This window comes from Solanum tuberosum, unplaced genomic scaffold (genome assembly GCF_000226075.1).
Source record: "Solanum tuberosum cultivar DM 1-3 516 R44 unplaced genomic scaffold, SolTub_3.0 scf00282, whole genome shotgun sequence".
NCBI lineage: Eukaryota > Viridiplantae > Streptophyta > Magnoliopsida > Solanales > Solanaceae > Solanum > Solanum tuberosum.
The window spans coordinates 243303-263764 of NW_006239209.1; the positions used below are offsets into that span (position 1 = coordinate 243303).

At 34.1% G+C, this 20462-nt stretch overlaps 3 protein-coding genes across 3 annotated transcripts in view; all 3 read right to left on the minus strand.

Annotated features, from left to right (window-relative positions):
- Positions 1-3280: 3280 nt before the first annotated feature.
- LOC107062948 (G-type lectin S-receptor-like serine/threonine-protein kinase At4g03230) lies at positions 3281-4290 on the minus strand. Its single transcript, XM_015314246.1, has 2 exons — positions 4065-4290; positions 3281-3985 (listed from the first exon to the last, which is right to left on the minus strand). Exons 1-2 carry the CDS (start codon positions 4206-4208, stop codon positions 3674-3676), a joined length of 456 nt encoding a protein of 151 aa, XP_015169732.1. The 5' UTR covers positions 4209-4290; the 3' UTR covers positions 3281-3673.
- A 61-nt stretch (positions 4291-4351) lies between these two features.
- On the minus strand, positions 4352-6678 carry LOC107062947 (G-type lectin S-receptor-like serine/threonine-protein kinase At4g03230). Its single transcript, XM_015314245.1, has 2 exons — positions 4969-6678; positions 4352-4889 (listed from the first exon to the last, which is right to left on the minus strand). The coding sequence occupies exons 1-2, from the start codon at positions 5239-5241 to the stop codon at positions 4584-4586; spliced, it is 579 nt and encodes a 192-aa protein (XP_015169731.1). The 5' UTR covers positions 5242-6678; the 3' UTR covers positions 4352-4583.
- Positions 6679-13539: 6861 nt separating this feature from the next.
- The window catches only part of LOC102598425 (uncharacterized), a 15112-nt gene continuing 8189 nt past the window's right edge, over positions 13540-20462 (minus strand). Inside the window, exons 9-15 of the mRNA XM_015314237.1 lie at positions 15367-16747; positions 15129-15254; positions 14806-15002; positions 14516-14726; positions 14177-14414; positions 13931-14081; positions 13540-13851 (exon numbers count right to left, since the gene is read on the minus strand). Coding sequence (XP_015169723.1) covers positions 13540-13851; positions 13931-14081; positions 14177-14414; positions 14516-14726; positions 14806-15002; positions 15129-15254; positions 15367-16747 — 2616 coding nt within the window. The remainder of the gene's footprint in view (positions 13852-13930; positions 14082-14176; positions 14415-14515; positions 14727-14805; positions 15003-15128; positions 15255-15366; positions 16748-20462) is intronic.

The window sequence follows — 20462 nt, forward strand, 5'->3', positions numbered from 1 at the left end:
GTGTGTCTACTTGTTTAATTATATACAAGTTTATGTGTCTATTTGTGCACACTCAAAGTTGGAGGGCCTAGTTGTTCGCTGAAGTCAAGTTAAGGATCGTGTTTATGTATTATGCCTATTGAATATTTTGAAGTCTCCCGAACGATCATACATATTACTTTACGTAAAATCTATAGCTTAACTTGCTCAATGTACTCAAGTTTAAGTGAGTTATTGATTTACCTATTCATTAGGTCAATCCATTTCATCCCATTAAAAATTAAATTACTATGTAGTTCAAATTAACTCATGAGAAATCTTATCAAAATATATTTTTATTTAATATGTTATATATAGCCATAATAAAAGGAAATAATAATTTTATTAAATTTTGGGAAAATGCATAAGTACCCCCCAACCTATGCCCAAAATCTCAGAGACACACCTAACATTTACTAAGGTCCTATTACCCTCCCGAACTTATTTTATATATAATTTTCTACCCCTTTTCGGCCTACGTGGCACTATCTTTGAAAAAATTGTCAACACGCGCTGGGCCCACAAGATAGTGCCACGTAGGCCCAAAAGGGGTAGAAAATTATATATAAAATAAGTTCGAAGGGGTAATAGGACCTTATTAAAGGTTAGGTGTGTCTTAGGGATTTTGGGCATATGTTAGAGGGGTACTTATGCATTTTCCCTTAAATTTTTAATAAAAGAGATAAAGTAATTAAAATGTAGAGTAATACAAATTGAGCGAGTTGAGTACCCATATTTTAACCCATTTCAGCCGAAATAACATATTTATTAGGCTTAAGTCATCTGTGGCCCCTTAAAGTTGTCCGTATAATTCATTTAGACACTTCAACAAACCTTGTTTCCTATTAGACACTCCAACCTTAAAAAATAAATACCTATTGAATATTTTTCTGACACTTAGTCAAAAACGAAAATGTGTGTAATACACATGCATATGATGTGGCAAAATAGCAAATCAAATGAAGACATGTGGCATTTTATTTTAAAATAATTATAAAAATGAATTTTAAATATAAACAAGTCAATCTTAAAGGAAAAGACTTTAAACTTTAAAAAAAATAAACTAAAAAAAGGAAAGAAATTATACACCCCCTCACCCACCCCCGCACCCCACTCCACCCCACTCCACCGCAAGCCTCTCCTTTTCTTTCTCTAACAGCTCCACCATTGTTAATTCTCCATTTAGAAAAATTAGAGGTTTTAACATATATTATGTATGAATTTGTCATTTTTATTTCTTTTTATTTCTTCTTTCTTATTTCCATTTAAATTGATAGTGTTTTCTTAAAGGGAAAATGCATAAGTACTCCCGAAATCTCAGAGACATACTTATACAATACTAAGGTCGTATTACCCTCCCGAACTTATTTTATAATTAATTTTCTACCCCTTTTCGACCTACGTGGCACTATCCTTGAAAAAATTGTCAACACGCGCTGGGCCCACAAGATAGTGTCACGTAGGCCGAAAAGAGGTAGAAAATTATATATAAAATAAGTTCGGAGGATAATAGGACCTTAGTAAAGATTAAGTGTGTCTCAGGGATTTTGGGCATAAACTGGGGGTACTTATGCATTTTTCCTTTCTTAAAAGATCTATTCTTCCTTTGTTTATTTTGATTTCAAATTTGTTTTTTGTTTTTTTCTGTTTCTACTTCGGTTTGTAAGTAAGAAGGGGTGTGGGTCAAGGTGGTGTGTGGCGGGAGAGGTGAAGAGGGAGAGAGAAAATATTCGAATAATGATCTTCATTTTTTCCGACAAAGAAGATGCAGATGCTTTCCATTTTTTCCAGCAAATAAGACATCTCCATTTTTCCGATAAAAGATTGTGGATGGTGATATCCATACGAAAGTAGACAATGATAAGAATATTTAAAAAAGAAGAAGAAGAAAGCAGGAAATTTGTAAAAAAAAAATGGCCATGGATTTGTGAAGAAAAATGATTGCAGCAAGTGTATGGTCTTGAAAGAGAAGAAAAATAAAAAGATTGTAATTGTTAAAAAAAAATAATGAGAAAAAAAAAATTGGAAAGGAAAAGGGAAAATGTTAAAATATTAATTTCACGCTCTCACCAAGATGTGAATCACATTTTTTGTGCCACGTGTGTAAAAAGTGTCTAAATGGTTCAAATTCGAGTGAGTAGAGGTGTTTAATAGGTATTTGTCCTAGTTGATATGTCTAAGTGAATTATACAGGCAACTTTGAGGGGTTATAGATGACTTAAGCCTATTTATTAACTCAACCCAGTTTAATCTATCTAAATTCAGTCCAAACAATCCATTTGATAGGGGGCTGCATATTCCTAGTGTTGCGTCCCTTGATCCTTCAGCCCATTCAAAAACTTAGAATGGGAAACATAAAATTTGCCATTGAAATGAGCTACTTTCCATCAGCAATTGCAAGTTTTGGTATGGTAGGGATCTCCATTTGTTTGTGGGGGGTCTCCAATCCGAATTCAAGTCGTTATTTGTAGACTGGAATATACCCTACTGCTAACAGGATTGAAAATGAACTCTTCAAAAATTATTGGTCCGATCGGTCTGTATTAAAGAAGGGATCACATAAGTCAGTCTAGAGGACTAGTTAGGTACGAGTTAGTTAGGGTAGTTAGAAGATGCTTTCCTGTTTCTTGTATATGTAGATCTCACTGGATTAATTAACGAATGCATTGAAATTTCATCTTCTCTAAGTTCATAGAACATTCCAGACTCTTGGAATTGTTCATCACAATATCCCAATTCAGGATATTGAACAGTCTGCTCTCAACTGTAAGTGCTCCAACTCTTGTTGTTGTAGAATCTATTCAAATCACTACTTGCAGTAGTTATTGTAATGTGATTTCTTATGTCTTTAATTAAAAGTAATTGGAAGAAAATTTTGTTTCTATCGAAATGAAGACTGAAGATGATTCTGAGCCACTGGTTTGAACCTAGGTAGACTGTTAAGCCATACATACCGATCAACATCTTCTAAAGAGATCACTTGAACTAAAGAGATTAAATTTCATTGAAGAAACTTATTTTATAGTAACTGTTACACATACCGGGCAAACAAGACTGCAGAAAAAGTTATTAGTAATACAAGTTTCAACAATGTGGCTTTAAATAAACACAGTTTGTTAAAAAAGCATATACAATACTGAATCGACTGCGTTATCTTTTCTTTTTTTTTGCACCTTAATACTTCAGACTTTTGTTTTGCGGTTTTATTCTTTAATTGCAACTCCTTTCTTTGTTTCTTTCCTCAATGCATGCATATTCTGGACAAACTTTTCTCTCTCTTGAGTGAGGTGGGGTTGGGCCAATGACATACTGAATAAGAAAGAGAATTTACATTGCTGATAAGAATTTGTAATATTATATACATTTGAAGGCATCAGGGATAATCGAATTACTCTTGTACTTGATTGCTAAGGCCTACTACGTTCTAAAGCAAAATTATATATGTTTTTGAGTACAAATACTTGTAAGTTTTCCACCTTTTGTCCTTACTATTATAGAGAGGACATTGACCAAGTACCAACGCACAATTATCCGTAGACTCTTAGGACCAAAGTAGAGGTCAACTAGGGATTAAGCAGTACAATATTGCTCGTCATTAAATCCTAGTGTCACTCCTAGCCCATTCCATGCAAATTAAATGGCTTCACTATTCCTGCTAACGTCCTTCTTCAACTGTAATCGTCACCTGATTGTTGGATACAATGTATTTCTTATCGGAGGAAGAAGAAGATGTGCTAGAAGCATGTGTCCTTATTACAAAAGCTGGTCTATTAGGTGTTGGAAGGTTAGCACCTTCCCCTCCCAGCATTAAAATGACATCTGACATATTAGGACGATGATTTGGATCATCTTGTACACACAGGAGCGCAATATTTATGCACTTTATTGCTTCACTTCTGTTGCATGATTCAAGTAATGACTTCTCTATTAATTGTGTCTCAGCTTTTTCTGTCCACAATTTCCATGCCTGAGATAATTTTTCTATCAGAGAAACAAAGCTAAGAAGAAGATATAATAATTAAGTCATGGGAAGTTTCTTCACTTACATAGCCCAACAAGTTTAAGGCTTCTTCTGACTGATAAAATCCAGTATTCCTTCTCCCACTGATTATCTCAAGTACGACTACTCCGAAACTGAATACATCTGATTTGATGGAAAACAATCCATCCAATGCATATTCTGGAGACATATAGCCACTAGATTTCACCAGGTCAACAAAACATTATGTATAAGATTTTCTCCCAAGCTCCTTTTGTAAGAAATTAATGACAGGAAAGAATATTATACTTACTAGGTCCCCACTATGAATATTATACTTACTAGGTGCCCACTATTTTCTTTGTATTTGCTTCTGTTACTTTTCCTTCAACAATCCTTGCCAAGCCAAAATCTGAAATTTTCGGGTTCATCTCCTCATCTAATAAAATGTTACTGGTTTTTAAATCTCTATGAATGATCCTTAGTCGTGAATCATGGTGAAGATAAGATAGACCCCGTGCAATGCCCAATATGATGTCATAACGTTTTTTCCAATCCAATAATTGACAAAGTGCTCCATCTTGCATCATAACCATGAAAAAATTTGGTAGGTCAATAAAATTAGATCATTATAAGAAATGTAAGACTTTGAGAATAAGGAACTTAATAAGGCTAACTCACCAAATATGAATGTATCTAAACTTTTATTCGGCATATATTCATAAAGTAGTATTTGTTCCGTTGCATTGATGCAATAGCCCAATAGCCTCACCAGATTTCGATGTTGAAGCTTTGCAATTAGAGTCACTTCATTCTTAAATTCATCTATGCCTTGTCCTGATTGACTGGATAACGTTTTTACTGCAATTTCCTTTTCACCCGGAAAGATACCCTGCAAGATTTTTTCATCTCATTACTATAGGTCAATGCGGTCATGCCAGTCCACATAGATGTAGGAATGAAGTTTTAACCTTGTAAACAGGACCAAATCCTCCTTGTCTGAGCTTATTTGCATTTGAGAAGTTGTCTGTAGCAGCCAAAATGGTCTCCAAGTGAAAGTATGGAACATCAATAGCTTCATCACTGTTTTCTTTCATCAACACTTTCGCTTCTCCTTCAGCTTTGTGCCAAAGAGATATATGTGCCCCTTGAGTACCTTTACTTTTATCTGATTGAGAATGACCTTTGAAATTAAGTTCAAAATGGTATAAAAGAAAATATCTTCCAGAGTAAGATTCATTCATCAAATACCTGCTTTTTTTGCCATCCTTCTTCTATAGTAAATGTAGCAAAAGCTGGCTATGAGTAGAATCATCAAAGCTATTATGGACGAAAGAATTGCTTTTAGCTTCATCAATTTCTTAGCTTTAGTTTGATCTGAAAGTAGAAAGCCAAAACCATGTCAGATATATTAACATCTATCTTGAAGGACTTTGATGCAAATATTCATTGGACCTCAGAACCTATCATTAATACTCTTTAAGAATTCTTTTCTGGCTTAAGTTTTACTTTGCTCAACCAACTCCTCAACACAGGAAAAAGAAAAGGAGAATCATTGTTGTTAAGTGCTGGTACCAAGAGAAAGCGAAATGGAAAGGACGACACCAAGCAGGATATTGTTAGCAATCTGCATGCATAGAAGGTCCTGGGTGGGAGATTTTTTTACCCCAGGATCCTTAAGAAACCTGGAATGAACTCGTTGGCGGATCTAGTGGAGATTCAATCATGGACTCACCTGTTCATGACTAAATCTCATGTAATGCATGAAGACCAAGTAATGGAGTTCTATTACAATGTGGAGTTCAATGAGGATGGAAGTCTTTATACTTTGGTGGGAGATAAAATGATGCATCTAAATGAGGAGCTGTTGGGAGAGATTCTAGAGGTACCTAGAGAAGGGATCAGGTCCGTGGTTGGAAAACTTTACACTCAACACTTTGCCAATGAGTGCTCTAAGCTTCCGCATCGTGCAGGTATTCAGAAAAAGCTTATGAAAGGGGAATACTAATTGTTGTTTGAGTTTGTGAACAAGGTGGTTCTTTCTCGATCTGAGAAGCGTATAGTTGCCAATTCAGCAGATTTATTCCTAATGGAATCTATCTGCAAGTTCGACCCATTGAATCTGCCAGCACTCATGTTGGAACACATGCACAAAACGGTGATAGAACGTAAAGGCAAGCATGGAATGAGATATGGATACTTTCTCATAAAAGTGTTCGATCATCTGAAAGTTTCACTGGGACCAGGTACTGTTGGCACAGTTAAACAATCAATTTCTCTCAATACCTTAGTCGAGTGTGAGTGCATCGAGGGTCAAATAAGACGACTAAGTAAAATGTCTCACTTAGTGGCTGAACGAGATTAACTGAAGCGTGAACTGGAGGAACTAACAACACTTGTTCAGAAAAAGGATGCTGAAATGGCACTATTGAAGGCATAACTGGCCAAAGCTCAGTCTGAAGGACCTGGTACTGAAGAGGTCAAAGAGTTACGTCTGAAAAATACAGCCCTTCTGACTCAAACTGCTGATGTTCAAGAAAGGTTGATCAAAGCTCATGACTCTACCAATGACCGACTTACCTTTGTCATCAGATCTCTCACTCATCTGCCTCCTTCCTCCTAATTATCTCCATCTTTTGTCCTTGCCTGTTTTTTTTGTGTGGGCAGTGTCCCGGGTTCTCTTTAGCAGTTTATTGTCAATGTATTGAATGTTTACTTTGTGCAATGAAAAGGACTTCTGTTTTGTTGTGATGTCTTCCAGTCTAATTCTTTTTCTATGATGTGTTGCTCAAAGCTATGGTCTTTCTATGCATGCTTACTTTTAATCTTGGTTTACTGTCTCTCTTTTTTATGATGCCAAAAGGAGGAATAATGGGTGCCTTATAGACATGGGGAAGCGGATAATGAAGAGGATATAACATTATGAGTTTGTCATCATCAAAAAGGGGGAAAATGTTATTTGAAGTTTTGATGATTTGACAAACAGAGGACCTTGTAAGGGGATCTGATCCCCGTCATTCATATCCGTACAATTGACAGTTGGAAAAAGTACACAAGTTTGGTGCACGGTCTCCAAGTGTGGCAGAAACCTCAGTCAATCGCATTGCCTTGAAGGTTGTGTCTATTCTCATAAGGACTTCCACACACATACACAACCTCAGTTTTTGCAATATAGATTTTTAGAGCAAAAAGGCAAAAACCACTCTCTCAAGAAGTACTTACCAAAGAGCAACAAGGACCATATAGAGCAACTTGTATCTTAGTTGTCTTAGGTTTTTACTTCAGTTCTTATCGTTGTAAATCTAATCCTAAACTATAAAGGAATTAGATCTTTTGTCAGTTCGTCTAAAAGTCTAAACCAGTTGTGTCTAACTGGTTTAGTGGGCAACATTGTTCGTTGCTTAGTCAAATCCTAAGTCATCTAGTGTTAGGTGGGTTAGTGGGCAACCGTGGGTTGCTTAGTGAATTCTAAGTTATCTTGTGTCAGGTAGCTTAGTGGGCAATTGTGATATTGCTTAGTTGCTCTATTTGTAGTGGAAATACTACTTTTACGGGGAAGGGATTTAGAGGTAAATTCCTAGGTTGCAAGTTGTTGTAATCTGAATCGTTGCTCTATTTAGAAGAAATGGAGTTTGGTTTGAAAAGTTTGTGAGGACAGGTCGTAGTTTTCACCGCCCTTAGAGCAAGGGGGTTTCCACGTTAAGTGCTTGCGTTGTTTTTGTTGTTTTACTTGTCTTACTGTTGTTGCTTGCATTATTGTTCTTAACGTGTCAAGGGACCTGGTCCATTGACTTTTAGTGGACGCCTGTATTCTAACACACTTGATGGTGTGTTTCAAGTGTTTGTAACTCGATATGGTATGATCAATATTGTCTTTAAAGTATTTATTTCCCAAATTGGTATATACTGTTCTGATTTGCAAATTGGAAATACACTTAATCAGAAACGGTTTCAAAATATATAAATGTGTCTTTTAATTTTGTCCTCCAACTTTGGGTATATATATGTACAAGTAGATACTTAAACTAGTATAAAGTTAAACAAATAGACACATGAGTCTTAAGTGGCATAATACACATAAGACACCATGTAGAACACAAATTGTCATATAGGATATTAGGTAGGACGTATCCGTCTATTTGTTCAACTTTATACAAGTTTAAGTGTGTACTTATGCAAAACCAATGTTGAAAGGCATATGTAAAATGAAGACAAATTAAATAACATATTTATATATAATACCATAACAACTTCACAACTAGGTTCATAATCAAATAATTATAATATCTAGTAAAATATTAAAATATATATAAAACCTAAACAAAAACTACTAGATTTACGTGAATCTAGAAATAATATTATTATAATTAGTTCAGTTTTTTCAAAAAATTATATATCGAACATTAGAACATGTTTTTAATTTTTTTTTTTTTTTTTTGCAGATCAACAACATGTTGTTGGTCCAAAGAAAATTGGGGTATGTATCGACCCACCTCCTTGTGGATCTGACTGTGAGTGTGATAAATCACCTTGTGGTCACAGATGTTTGAGGGATGTGTGGGGTCTTCGTTTCTGTCGCTTTTAATATTGTATGCCATGGCATGGAACTTTTATGTTTTTCTTAATCGGAATAAAATTGTGTGTATTTGGAAATTTGTAATCGCAAATATTTAATTATTAATGGAAAATAAAGATTTGTGATTTATCAATGTAATGTCTTATGATATTGTTTACCAAAAAAATGGTGCAGCTAAATTTGTATGAGTCAAGAATACATGTTTTAGCTTAATTCATAAGATCTGGTTATTAGCAATTGAATATTTATAACAAAAAATAATGGCCTCTGTGCATGGTCCGTTCAATTATAAGACCATTAAAGTAAAGCGGAATACATAAATAGACCCCTAAACTTGTTCGATTTTTCCTCTCAGGCACCTCAACTATGCTACCTTCCTATTGAATCTCTGAACCATCTATAATTTGTACCTTTTAAACATTATTGGCTGGCATGGCACAAAACTTCAACAAATATTTTTTGTTGATTGTGCGCGTGAAATCCACCTTTCCCATGTGGAAAGTGCAACCAATCAAAATACTCAAACTGTTGAAACAATTTACACATCAGTCAATCTTGCCAAAATAAAAATCCAAATAAAACCTAGAAAACCAAAACATTTCAATAGTTTCAATAGTTCAACCCAAATAACTCTAAGAATGGATGCTTCAATAGTTCCTTTGTTGTTGCCCTTCTGAATGGAGTTCTCTTAAAAGTGATAGTACTAAAAACTTCTCATGAACTCTTTTGGAAATCGGTGTTTCCTCTCATCTTAAATGTAAAAACATTTACTCTTGGGAATACTTAGTTCCCATATATCATTTTAAAGAAAATGAACTCAACTCTGCTCTTCCTCAAACTCAAATGCTCAAGTCTTAAAATAAGTTTTAAAACAATGTAAAAGACTTCTCGAAATGACTCTAATGAACTCTCAAAACTTGACTCTTAATTGAATTATGAATTATGAATTCAAGAGTTATGATTTATGATATGAAGGATATCATGATGATTAAATGAGTTTTAGATAGTTAATGATGAGAAACGGTCGAAGAACACTGTCTGGGGAGCAAGTTCGCAACACGGAGATGAATTATAATATTTGGTTGCGAAATAACTTTTGAAACAGTGGAGTCCGTGTTCTCTCCGTGACGTGGAGAGAGAAATTTCTCTCTAGGGGAGCAATTCCGCGACGTGGACTTGGGCGCCAATTTCATGCCCGATTTTTTCTTCTTCTCCCAAACCTGATTCAACTCGTACCCACTAAAATTCTAAGGTAAAAACTCTCGAATTCCTATAACTCAGAACAATTCCAGCGGAACTCACTCGAGAACTATCAATTTACTCAACCCCTTAACAAAATCTTCATCTCAAGAACTCAACCAAACATCAAGATTCAAGAATGAATAACAACTCATCAAGAAACTCATCAAGAACTTAATTCCTCAATCTCTAGGGATGAATTTGGAAATGTAAAAATATGATTGGCATGTGGGTGAACGAACCCAACACTATGAAAAACTTACATACCTCGATTTGGCGAAACAAATCCTCAATTTGCACGAACCTTGATCGTTCTTCCTTTTCTCCTCTTTTCCTCTTCTTGAACTCTCTTCTAAAATCCTAAGCGGAATTAGGATTTGTAAAACTGACTCAAATCAAATTTGACCCCAAAATAATACTAAAAATCGTTTTAATCTGATTGGGTAAGGAAAAAACCAAAATACCCCTCATTAATTCGGGTAACTTTCCTTAACTGGACATGCTAACTTCAAACGGGCATATCTCCCTCATACGAGCTTGAAATTTAGCAAACTCGGTGGCGTTGGAAAGAGGATTCCAAGACCTTTCATTTGATAACTTATGGGCTACCTAACTCATCCTGTACTGAAAGTTATGACCATTTGAAGTTGATCCAAAACTCACAACTCAAGCATAACTTGCAAAATTTCAAATTAGTTTCTTTCCAAATTAATTCTTTCTAAATATAGCTCTTTCTAAGGCAGGATTATATGTATGTATATGATTTTGTATGTGTATATATTGTTGGGAAAAGGCATAGATTCCCCCTTGAATTTGTCCCGAAAAGTTATTTACACGCTTTAACTATCCTGATGACCTATTACACACCTGATTTTGTTTAAAGTGATATTAATACCCCCTTAAAAGATGGCATGGCAAAGAAAGCGTCTTCACCCTCTTTAAGGTGCGTGAGAAGAAGAAAAAAAAAAGTTAAAATGATAAATTTAAACATGTGAAACTATCTTATTGGTCATTATATAATTAAGTATTATAATTTTTAGTATATTAATTATGTCAATAATCTTTTTTTTTTGTCTTTTTATTAGTGGCCTCCAATTTTTTTAAAAGCTTTTACATTTTTCTTTCTTTTGACTTCTTCTTCTTCAACAGTTCTTCACTTTGTCACCATTAATAAGTTCTTCACTTTATTCCCATGAAAGCATATTCAAACCCTTACAGAAGAACTCTAAAAAGAAATAGAAAGAAAATGATTGTTCTATCTTCGTCTTCTCTATTCTTGCCGGCACCTCCAACCATCACAATGTCATTTTTGTCTCAAGCGGCCATCAATAGCATATTTGATTATTCACTATGCACAAATAATACAAATGAAATGCTTAATTTCATCCATAATTATCGATATTTTTAAAGAAAATTACAGATTTGAAAGTAATTTTATAGATCTGAAAGTTTTTATTTGTTTCACTGGCAACAATGGTGTTGCCCACGGCGTATCACCGCTACCAACATCTCCATACTTCATAATCGTCTGACTACTTCCTATTTTATCTTCAAATTTTCTCGTTTCCCCTTCTACTTATGAAGAAGGAAGAAGAAATGAATTTAAAAAATAAAGAGATGTATGGTGTGGGGAGGAAGAACACACACAAAGTAGAAATTATTAAGGGAAAAAAGTTAAAAAATATAAAATAATATTATTTCCGTTTTCATCAAAACGCATGTATAACATTTTCTCACACAAAATTGAGATTGTCTTCGGAAGGGGGAATTAATATCATTTTGAACAAGATTAGGTGTGTAATAGGTCGTCATGACAGTTTAAGCTTGTAATTGACTTTTCGAGACAAGTTCAAGGGAGAATTTATGCCTTTTCCCTATATTGTATATGCATAATATATACACATGATCTTTAACTTGATTTCAGTGGATAAATATGATATTTAACTTTGTGAGTGCACAAGTAGGTACTTTTACAATTTAAAACTTGAACACAAAGACTCAATTTAACCTTTGACGTGCGTGACTTGCATGAATTTTAGTATTTTGCTCCAGAAGAGGTTCGCTTGAGTCACCGGCGATGTCTCCGGTCAGATCGATTGAAGTTCAATTCTGTCTCTCTTTCTTCTATTATTTGTTTGTATTGATTGTAATTGAAGCAAGGATGGTCTTGAATGAATCATTAATTTATCAATAAGATATCTTAAGAGTAAAATTGGTTCAATTAATATTTGGTTTGGGGGATTTCGTCCAATTGAAGGACATTTGTTAAATTTCATAACAATAAGAGTAAAATTGGTTTGATAGTATAACTAAAGACAAAGTTAACTAATAAATGAAAGTAAAAAAGGTATCTTTGATCATTTTTTCCTTTATCCCTTGTGACTTTGATTAAAAAGATAGAAGTATATTATAAAATGTATGAGTTTTTAGCCAAAAATATTCCTAAACTATACCCTCAACTTAAACTACATCCTTAAATTATCCTTCTTAACAGAAAATATCCCCCAAGTATTTAAAACTTAACCACTTTCATCCTTTTGTTAAAGCTTTTTTCACATAATTTCATTATCCGTTGGAAAAAGCTCCCCCACCAAAAAAATAATTAATTTTTTGAGACATTTATTTGCTGAAAAGAAATAAAGGTAGGATGGTGTTGCAAAGAGACATGATCTACTCTTCTCCTTTATCAACTTAACGAAGCTGAAGCTTAATTTCACATCATCTTTACCTTCTGTAAAGTCAAAATGTAATTAGATCAACAATTTTTTGGGCAATTTGATGTTTAAAGTGATCAAGATTCTGAATTTCATATATGACACTCGAGTTTTGTTCTCCATTATTAAAAGTAAAAGTCTCAAATCGCCACCATTTCTTGTAGATTCAATGAGAAAAAAATATTTCAACTGGTAATTTTTTAATATCAAATCAAATGAAAAATAAATTAAAACAAAGTTGCTAATAAAAAGATCTGCATAATGCCAAGTGTTGTTGCAAAAAAGAATTCACAATAATATTTTAGATGTATCACGAAATGAAGAGATTTTTTTAATCTTTAGTGATTTAGGAAGTTTTGCTGAGAGTAGTATGAATTGCACATATTTTTGTATGAATTCTGTTAATTTGTGTCAAATTATAACAAAAGGATGGAAGTTGTTAAGTTTAAAATACTTGAAGGATTTTTTTGTTAAGAAGTAGAATAGCATGGGACATAAGTTTCATTTAGTTTGAATTACATAACATGGGACATGACTCATGAGTGTATTGGACATGGAGTAAGACTAGATATGGATATATACTTCATTTTCATAAAACCTTCGAAACTTGTCATGGTCTTAGGTTACCTTACACCTCAAAAACTTCCTTCAAGGCATGTTTCATACCTAATATTTGCCTTGTAAGATATTTCTAATGGTGTGAGTTCTTGAAACACAAATCAATACCTTTTACCTTCAATAAGACGAAACTTACCACTCTCATCACTTTTCAATTATAATTCTGACATGAGCACATCTAATTACAAAGTGTTGTGTCGTATCTAGAAAGTTTCCGGAAAAGGCATGCATGGCTTTGTCTAAACACACTGGAAAAAAACACTTTAAAAAGCATATACAATAGTGAATCAACCGCGTCTACCTTCTTTTGGCACATTCTGTCTAATAAGAATTTAAATTATTATACATTTGAAAGCATCAGGGAAAAATAGAATTACTCTTCTGCTTGATCCCTTCTAATGCCCTTCTTCAACTGTAATCGTCACCTGATTGTTGGATACAATGTATATCTTATTGGAGGAAGAAGATGATGTGCTAGAAGCGTGCGTCCTTGTTACAAAAGCTGGTCTATTAGGTGTTGGAAGGTTAGTACCTTCCCCTCCCAGCATTAAAATGACATCTGACATATTAGGACGATGATTTGGATCTTCTTGTACACACAGGAGCGCAATATATATACACTTTATTGATTCACTTTTGTTGCATGATTCAAGTATTGACTTCTCTATTAATTGTATCTCGGCTTTTTCTCTCCACAATTTCCATGCCTGTGATAATTTTTCTATCAGAGAAACAAAGCTAAGAAGAAGATATAATAATTAAGTCATGGGAAGTTTCTTCACTTACATAGCCCAACAAGTTTAAGGCTTCTTCTGACTGATAAAATCCAGTATTCCTTCTCCCACTGATTATCTCAAGTACGACTACTCCGAAACTGAATACATCTGATTTGATGGAAAACAATCCATCCAATGCATATTCTGGAGACATATAGCCACTAGATTTCACCAGGTCAACAAAACATTATGTATAAGATTTTCTCCCAAGCTCCTTTTGTAAGAAATTAATGACAGGAAAGAATATTATACTTACTAGGTCCCCACTATTTTCTTTGTATTTGCTTCTGTTACTTTTCCTTCAACAATCCTTGCCAAGCCAAAATCTGAAATTTTCGGGTTCATCTCCTCATCTAATAAAATGTTACTGGTTTTTAAATCTCTATGAATGATCCTTAGTCGTGAATCATGGTGAAGATAAGATAGACCCCGTGCAATGCCCAATATGATGTCATAACGTTTCTTCCAATCCAATAATTGACAAAGTGTTCCATCTTGCATCGTTACCATGACAAAGTTTGGTACGTCAATAAAATTAGATCATTATAAGAAATGTATGACTTTGAGAATAAAGAACTTAACAAGGCTAACTCACCAAATATGAATGTATCTAAACTTTTATTCGGCATATATTCATAAAGTAATATTTGTTCCGCTGCATTGATGCAATAACCCAATAGCCTCACCAGATTTCGATGTTGAAGCTTTGCAATTAGAGTCACTTCATTCTTAAATTCATCTATGCCTTGTCCTGATTGACTGGATAACGTTTTTACTGCAATTTCTTTTTCACCCGGAAAGATACCCTGCAAGATTTTTTCATCTCATTACTATAGGTCAATGCGGTCATACCAGTCCACATAGATGTAGGGATGAAGTTTTAACCTTGTAAACAGGACCAAATCCTCCTTGTCCGAGCTTATTTGCATTTGAGAAGTTGTCTGTAGCAGCCAAAATGGTCTCCAAGTGAAAGTATGGAACATCAATCGCTTCATCACTGTTTTCATTCATTAATACTTTTGCTTCTCCTTCAGCTTTGTGCCAGTGAGATTTATGTGCCCCTTGAGTACCTTTACTACTATCTGAAATAGAAATGGGGAGTGGGAGGGATTTCATTACCTCAATTGGATTGAGAATGACCTTTGGAATTAAGTCCAAAATGGTATAAGAGAAAATATCTTCCAAAGTTAGATTCATTCAGCAAATACCTGTTCTTTTTGCCATTCTTCTTCTATAGTAAATGTAGCTAATGCTGCCTATGAGTAGAAACATCAAAGCTGATATTGATGAAATGATTGCTTTTAGTTTCTTTGATTTCTTAGCATTAGTTTGAGCTGAAAGGAGAATCATTGTTGTTAAGTGCTAACGTTAATAAGGAATTCTATTCATAACATTGTACTAATATGAAATAAAGAATCAAAGTATGTTATACTACGCTATTCTAACCTTCAGGTGAGCCGCGTTTGACAAATATAGTCCTTTCTGATTCATTTGTGCTGAGTTGTTGCAGATTGAACAGACCCCCTGTCCAGATAGAACAGGTACCGGAACCATCATAAGTATAAGCAGTGCAAGAGCAATCGGTGAAACATGCAGATCTACACTGTGAGGCTTCCCCAACTGTGATATTAGTATCTTGAGAAGAAGGTACTCTCACAATTGAAGTTATCCATAAACTATCTGTGTCTTCAGTAATTGCATTACACTGCACCTTTTGGTCTCTTACACAGCCACCAGAGTAATCATTAGAATTCCATTCTGTATCTGATCTTTGCTTGAAACCACTCAAACAATTGCAGGGTGCATTAGCCTCACCACAAACTCCAAATGCCCCACATATAGCATAAACCTGACAAGATTCTCTTGGTTGAGACCAGAATAAATTCCATTGAAATCTATTACCCAACCATGTTAGTTGCTTAATTTGTCCCGAGACACCCATGGTGAATATTGATAAGATTGGACTATTGTAAAGGGAATATGTAAAATATGACTCATTCTCATTGTCGATGTAGCTGAAATTATGTATGTAGTTTGTCGTCATCTCAGGTATTGCGCTGAACATTCGGCTATTCCATGAACCACTTGCCCAATACTCTGTAGTCCTATTCCATTTTAAAACAAATTGAGTATTCTTTGGGTCCATTTCCATAGAATACAATCCTGGTGCTGGATCACTCGAATTCTTCCATGATACCAAAACCTGTTTTCTTTGTGTACGTTTGTCATATCCAATCTTAGCACCAGGCATAAAAGTGTGTGTTGGGTGATCAAAACTTTGCCAAAGTAGTAAGGGTGTTGATGAATTTGACACATCACTCAAAATCAAATTTCCATCATCACGAAGAAGTGCAGTAACTGAAATATCTGGATTGATGTTTCCAGCAAGTGCCGACCAAACTACGCCTTGAAATCTATCATGAAGCACCAGGTTTCCTTGACTAATTTTCATCTCAGCAGCACCATAATCAAGTGGTTTATCCCTATTTGCTACCCAAATTACTGTTTGCGATAAAATAACGTTCTTGTACCATATGCCTAGATAATATTTAAGAGAGTTACCTGGTCTGAAAAAACCAAGCTCAAATATCTCACCTGAAGAGACTAGAGTTTCACCATAAGAAAGAGATTCATTCGCAGAAATGGTGTCCCTTGCGATACAGAGATTATTGTTGAGACTGAAGCATAAAAAGAGTAGCAGAAAGTAATGAGTGTTCTTCATTTCCATGGTACGTAGAGAAGTTGATTGACTACTGAAAGAATGAGAGAAAATAAGGAGTGCAAAGTGTTTACGGAAGGAGATTTTTCTTCTTTGGAGTCCATGAAACTAGTCAAAACAAGTTTCTTGTTTTATTGCTAATAAATATACGTTGATTATTCTTACTTCTAGCATACGTTGATTGTTTCAAAATAGGTGTGGAAAAAATATCTAGTCATTCATTCCACTCTGGGTGGTTGTGATTTGTGAAAATTAAGCATACAAAAAAAACATTAATGCATGTTTGTAAAGTCATTTTGATTATCGGTTTTGGTGTAATTGAGTGTAATTACACTCTCTAACATATTTGGCTGGTCATGTAAATATTCAGCAAATAATAGGATGTAATTGACATGGGTAACTACACTCTCCGATTCTCAGGTGTAATTGATCTTTATTTTTAATGTTTCCCGTAGATGTAATTACTTAAGGATTTTTTTTATTCAATTGAGACTAGTTGTGTGAGGTTTCTATTTGTCTCGTAAAAATGTAGACTTGAATCTTACCTTTTGGGTTAACAAACTTTAGGTCTACTTTCTGTGAGAGAAAAAATCTCACACAATAATATTAACTCTTGGAAATATAGTATCAATATTTGGTGTCACCCTCCTTAATTTCGAAATGGTGGAAGTGAAACTCAAGGAAATATTTCTTGCTCCGTTCCTATTTATATATCACCATTTTAGATTTTACGTGCATTACGAAACTAAGTAAGTTTACTATTCTACTCTTATTTAATGTTTTCTTAAAGTTAAGTTTTCAATCAATGAACGTAAATTTAATTTATTTTGATTAATTAATTTGATCAATTGACATAAATTATTTACTTAATTTTTTTATGTTGATCAAATGTATATTTTCAAGATCAATAACTCATAACAATAAATAGGAAGAATAATGTCAATGCATTAATTTTGTGAAATGACAAATATTAAGAACCATCTATTTTAGTAAGGACGACATATAAATAGGAACGCAGGGAATAATAAATAATGCAAGTGGATCTCTACAAAAATGGTGTCTCCTCCTTGCAAAAGATTATCGGTAGAATGAGTGATTGTTTGAAGACAAGATAATGAAAATGAAAAAGAGACTTTTCTGCTTGGAGTTGGAAATTTTTATCTTTGGTCTACTTTTCTTTAGTCTTCCAACAGTCAATATCAACCTTCTATTATGACTAGATAAAGAAAGGTTCATTTATGGGTTTAATATTATAATTTTAAAGATTGGGGTCTGCTCTTTCTTTTTTGGGAGAGTATGCCAATATGATCTTAATGAGGTACGGGGCTTTGCATCTGACATTCGTTGGGCTTCTCTCTTCGGGAGCCTGCGCCCCGGCCTTTTTGTTCAATAAACCCCTCCGGCCGAAGACTAGTGGCCCAAAAAAGCAAAACCTCACTAGACTGAGGCCCATTGCTATAGGGGTCTCGGCTTCCATAAAAAAAAGTTAGTAACTTCTACGCTAGTCTTCACAATTACTCCACTTCCCAGTCTCAGTAGTGGTTGCAGGTGCACATGAAGAAGACTTGGATAAAGGCACATATGAGTAGCAGAATGGAAGATTGGCTTTTTAGATAAGGTTTCGTTATAAGTATTTAATTAGATTTTTAGAAAGAAAAGTTATTATTACTATTTTCAAACAAACACGATAGTAAATGATAAATAAGAAGTACTTGTCATTTCATATTAGTTTCTTAGTTTTCCTCACATGCATTACACCAATAATACTATACAATAGTTAACATGTACACATTGCATACTTTGGAAAACAACGAATCATTATCTACCCGAAGGATTTCTTCTTGAATATTCCTAGCATAATACAATCATCCCAAATACCTTTCCTAAGACAACGCCTAGCCATATCCTACCGTCAACCATAACCAGTCAGCCCATCATAGCCTAAACTATAGGTAAACCACACATTCAACCAGCTAGACTCTGTATCCGAAGACTTATGCATGAACTTCTCTGACAATCTACACGATACTATACTAGTAAATACATATCTAACTACTCAGTTAAGAAAATCTAACCTACCTGAGCGACGATCAACTGCTGAAGAACTAAGAACACGAGTCTCCGTCTTTGTAAGGGTGAATCTTGACGGACGTAGATCAGAATTCCTTAGTTTTGACCCTCCTTGCGGTTAGAATCCCTCCTCTCCAAGTTCTTCAAGCTTTGAAGGCTTTTAGAGTAACCCGCATCTATTTTATCCTTGAAGGAGGTGATAAATATAAAAGAATTCGTATTTCTGAGATTTTGCACTGCCTGATCCACTATATCGGTTGGCACGCCACTGCAGCGATGTCGCGAGGAAATTCTCGCTATGAAGGGATGACATCAGCTCAAGTCAGAAATCAATTTCCAAAATTTGTCGTATCATCCCAATTTAAATTGGCGGTGAGTTTTCAAATAAAATATTCAGGATTTCGCACGAGGTGCCTTTGAGTAACGATGGAACTGGTCATTACATTTTCATTCCCCTTTCATTATTTGATTGTCTTATTAATGAATACTAGCTAGTATATGTGCTCGCGCGATGCGCGAATAATATTGAAGCGTTATTTCTAAACACTTTAGAATGTGATATTTTGTTCGAACATGTTAAATGACATTACCTTCAAAACAAAATCAAACTGTACATCATATTGTTCCTCAATGAAATACACACCCTCTTCTCCCCACGTCCTGCCTCATCCAACATCATATCTCCCATAATAAATCTATACGAATAGAGACAATGAATCAAGTTTTAAATTGTTAATATTAATTTTTTATTATCTTCATTTGGCTTACTATAATTATCAAGTGCTCTTCTTATTATATTAATTAATACAACCAAATCTAGTTAAATTGTTAATGTATTGATCAATAATTGTGAAGTCTTCCAAATGGTCATACTTCTGTATTATGTAAAATTTATTGTTCTGTCCACAAAAAAAAAATTAGTTTTTTATGTCTTTTTCAAATTTTAAGCACCGCAACAAGTCAATGATATTTCAATATCATTATATCTACTTAAAAAATTCAATGCAACACTATTTCAGTATCATTATATCAACTTCTAAAATTCTTGAGGGAGATTTTATAATTCTAACTTGATATTATATTTTCATTGTTTACATTCTTACTTTATAAGGTTTGCGTACATCATATCCTCTCCAAACCTCACTTGTAGGATTATTGAGTATGTTATTGTTATTCAATTTATATATGTCTATAAAAAGAAAAAAAATTAAGCCCTCTCTGTGAAATTTGACTTTAGACCGCAATCTTCTTGAGACGACACTACTTTTATGAGCTTGTGGGAATATAGGCAAACCTGATAAGGCCTCTTTTACTGGATGAATATTGTTTTATCATGGATTTCAATTTGTTACCACGTAGTGGTGTATAGAGGTGACAAAATTAAACTCAATTCACTTAACTTGCTTAATCCATTCAAGTTTGAGTGAGTTATTGACTCACTTATTTATTAGGTCATTTCATTTCAGTCCATTAATAATTGGATTGATATGTAATCCAAATTAGCTCGGGAGAAATCTCGTCAAAATATGTTTTACTTAATATGTTATATATATAATAATAATAAAGAAAATAATAATTGTATTAGCTACTAAAAAATTATAGAAGAACAAAGTAAGGAAAAATTACAAGGATATTGCGTTTAAGACTTTAATACTCTTTTTTATTTACAAAATTAAGTTTTTAATTACAAATATAGAAATTTAAAGTACTACACATTTTTTTTTTTTTTTTTTTTTTTTGGGGGGGGGGGGGG

Excerpts from the sequence above, each read along its gene's own strand:
- LOC107062948 (XM_015314246.1), bottom strand. The coding sequence starts at position 4,208 with ATGTCTCCAGAATATGCATTGGATGGATTGTTTTCCATCAAATCAGAT. Across the intron at positions 3,986-4,064 it reads CCTTAAACTTGTTGGGCTAT|GCATGGAAATTGTGGACAGA; the intron begins GTAAGTGAAGAA and ends AAATTATCTCAG.
- LOC107062947 (XM_015314245.1), bottom strand. The coding sequence starts at position 5,241 with ATGAATGAATCTTACTCTGGAAGATATTTTCTTTTATACCATTTTGAA. Across the intron at positions 4,890-4,968 it reads GATTTGGTCCTGTTTACAAG|GGTATCTTTCCGGGTGAAAA; the intron begins GTTAAAACTTCA and ends AAAATCTTGCAG.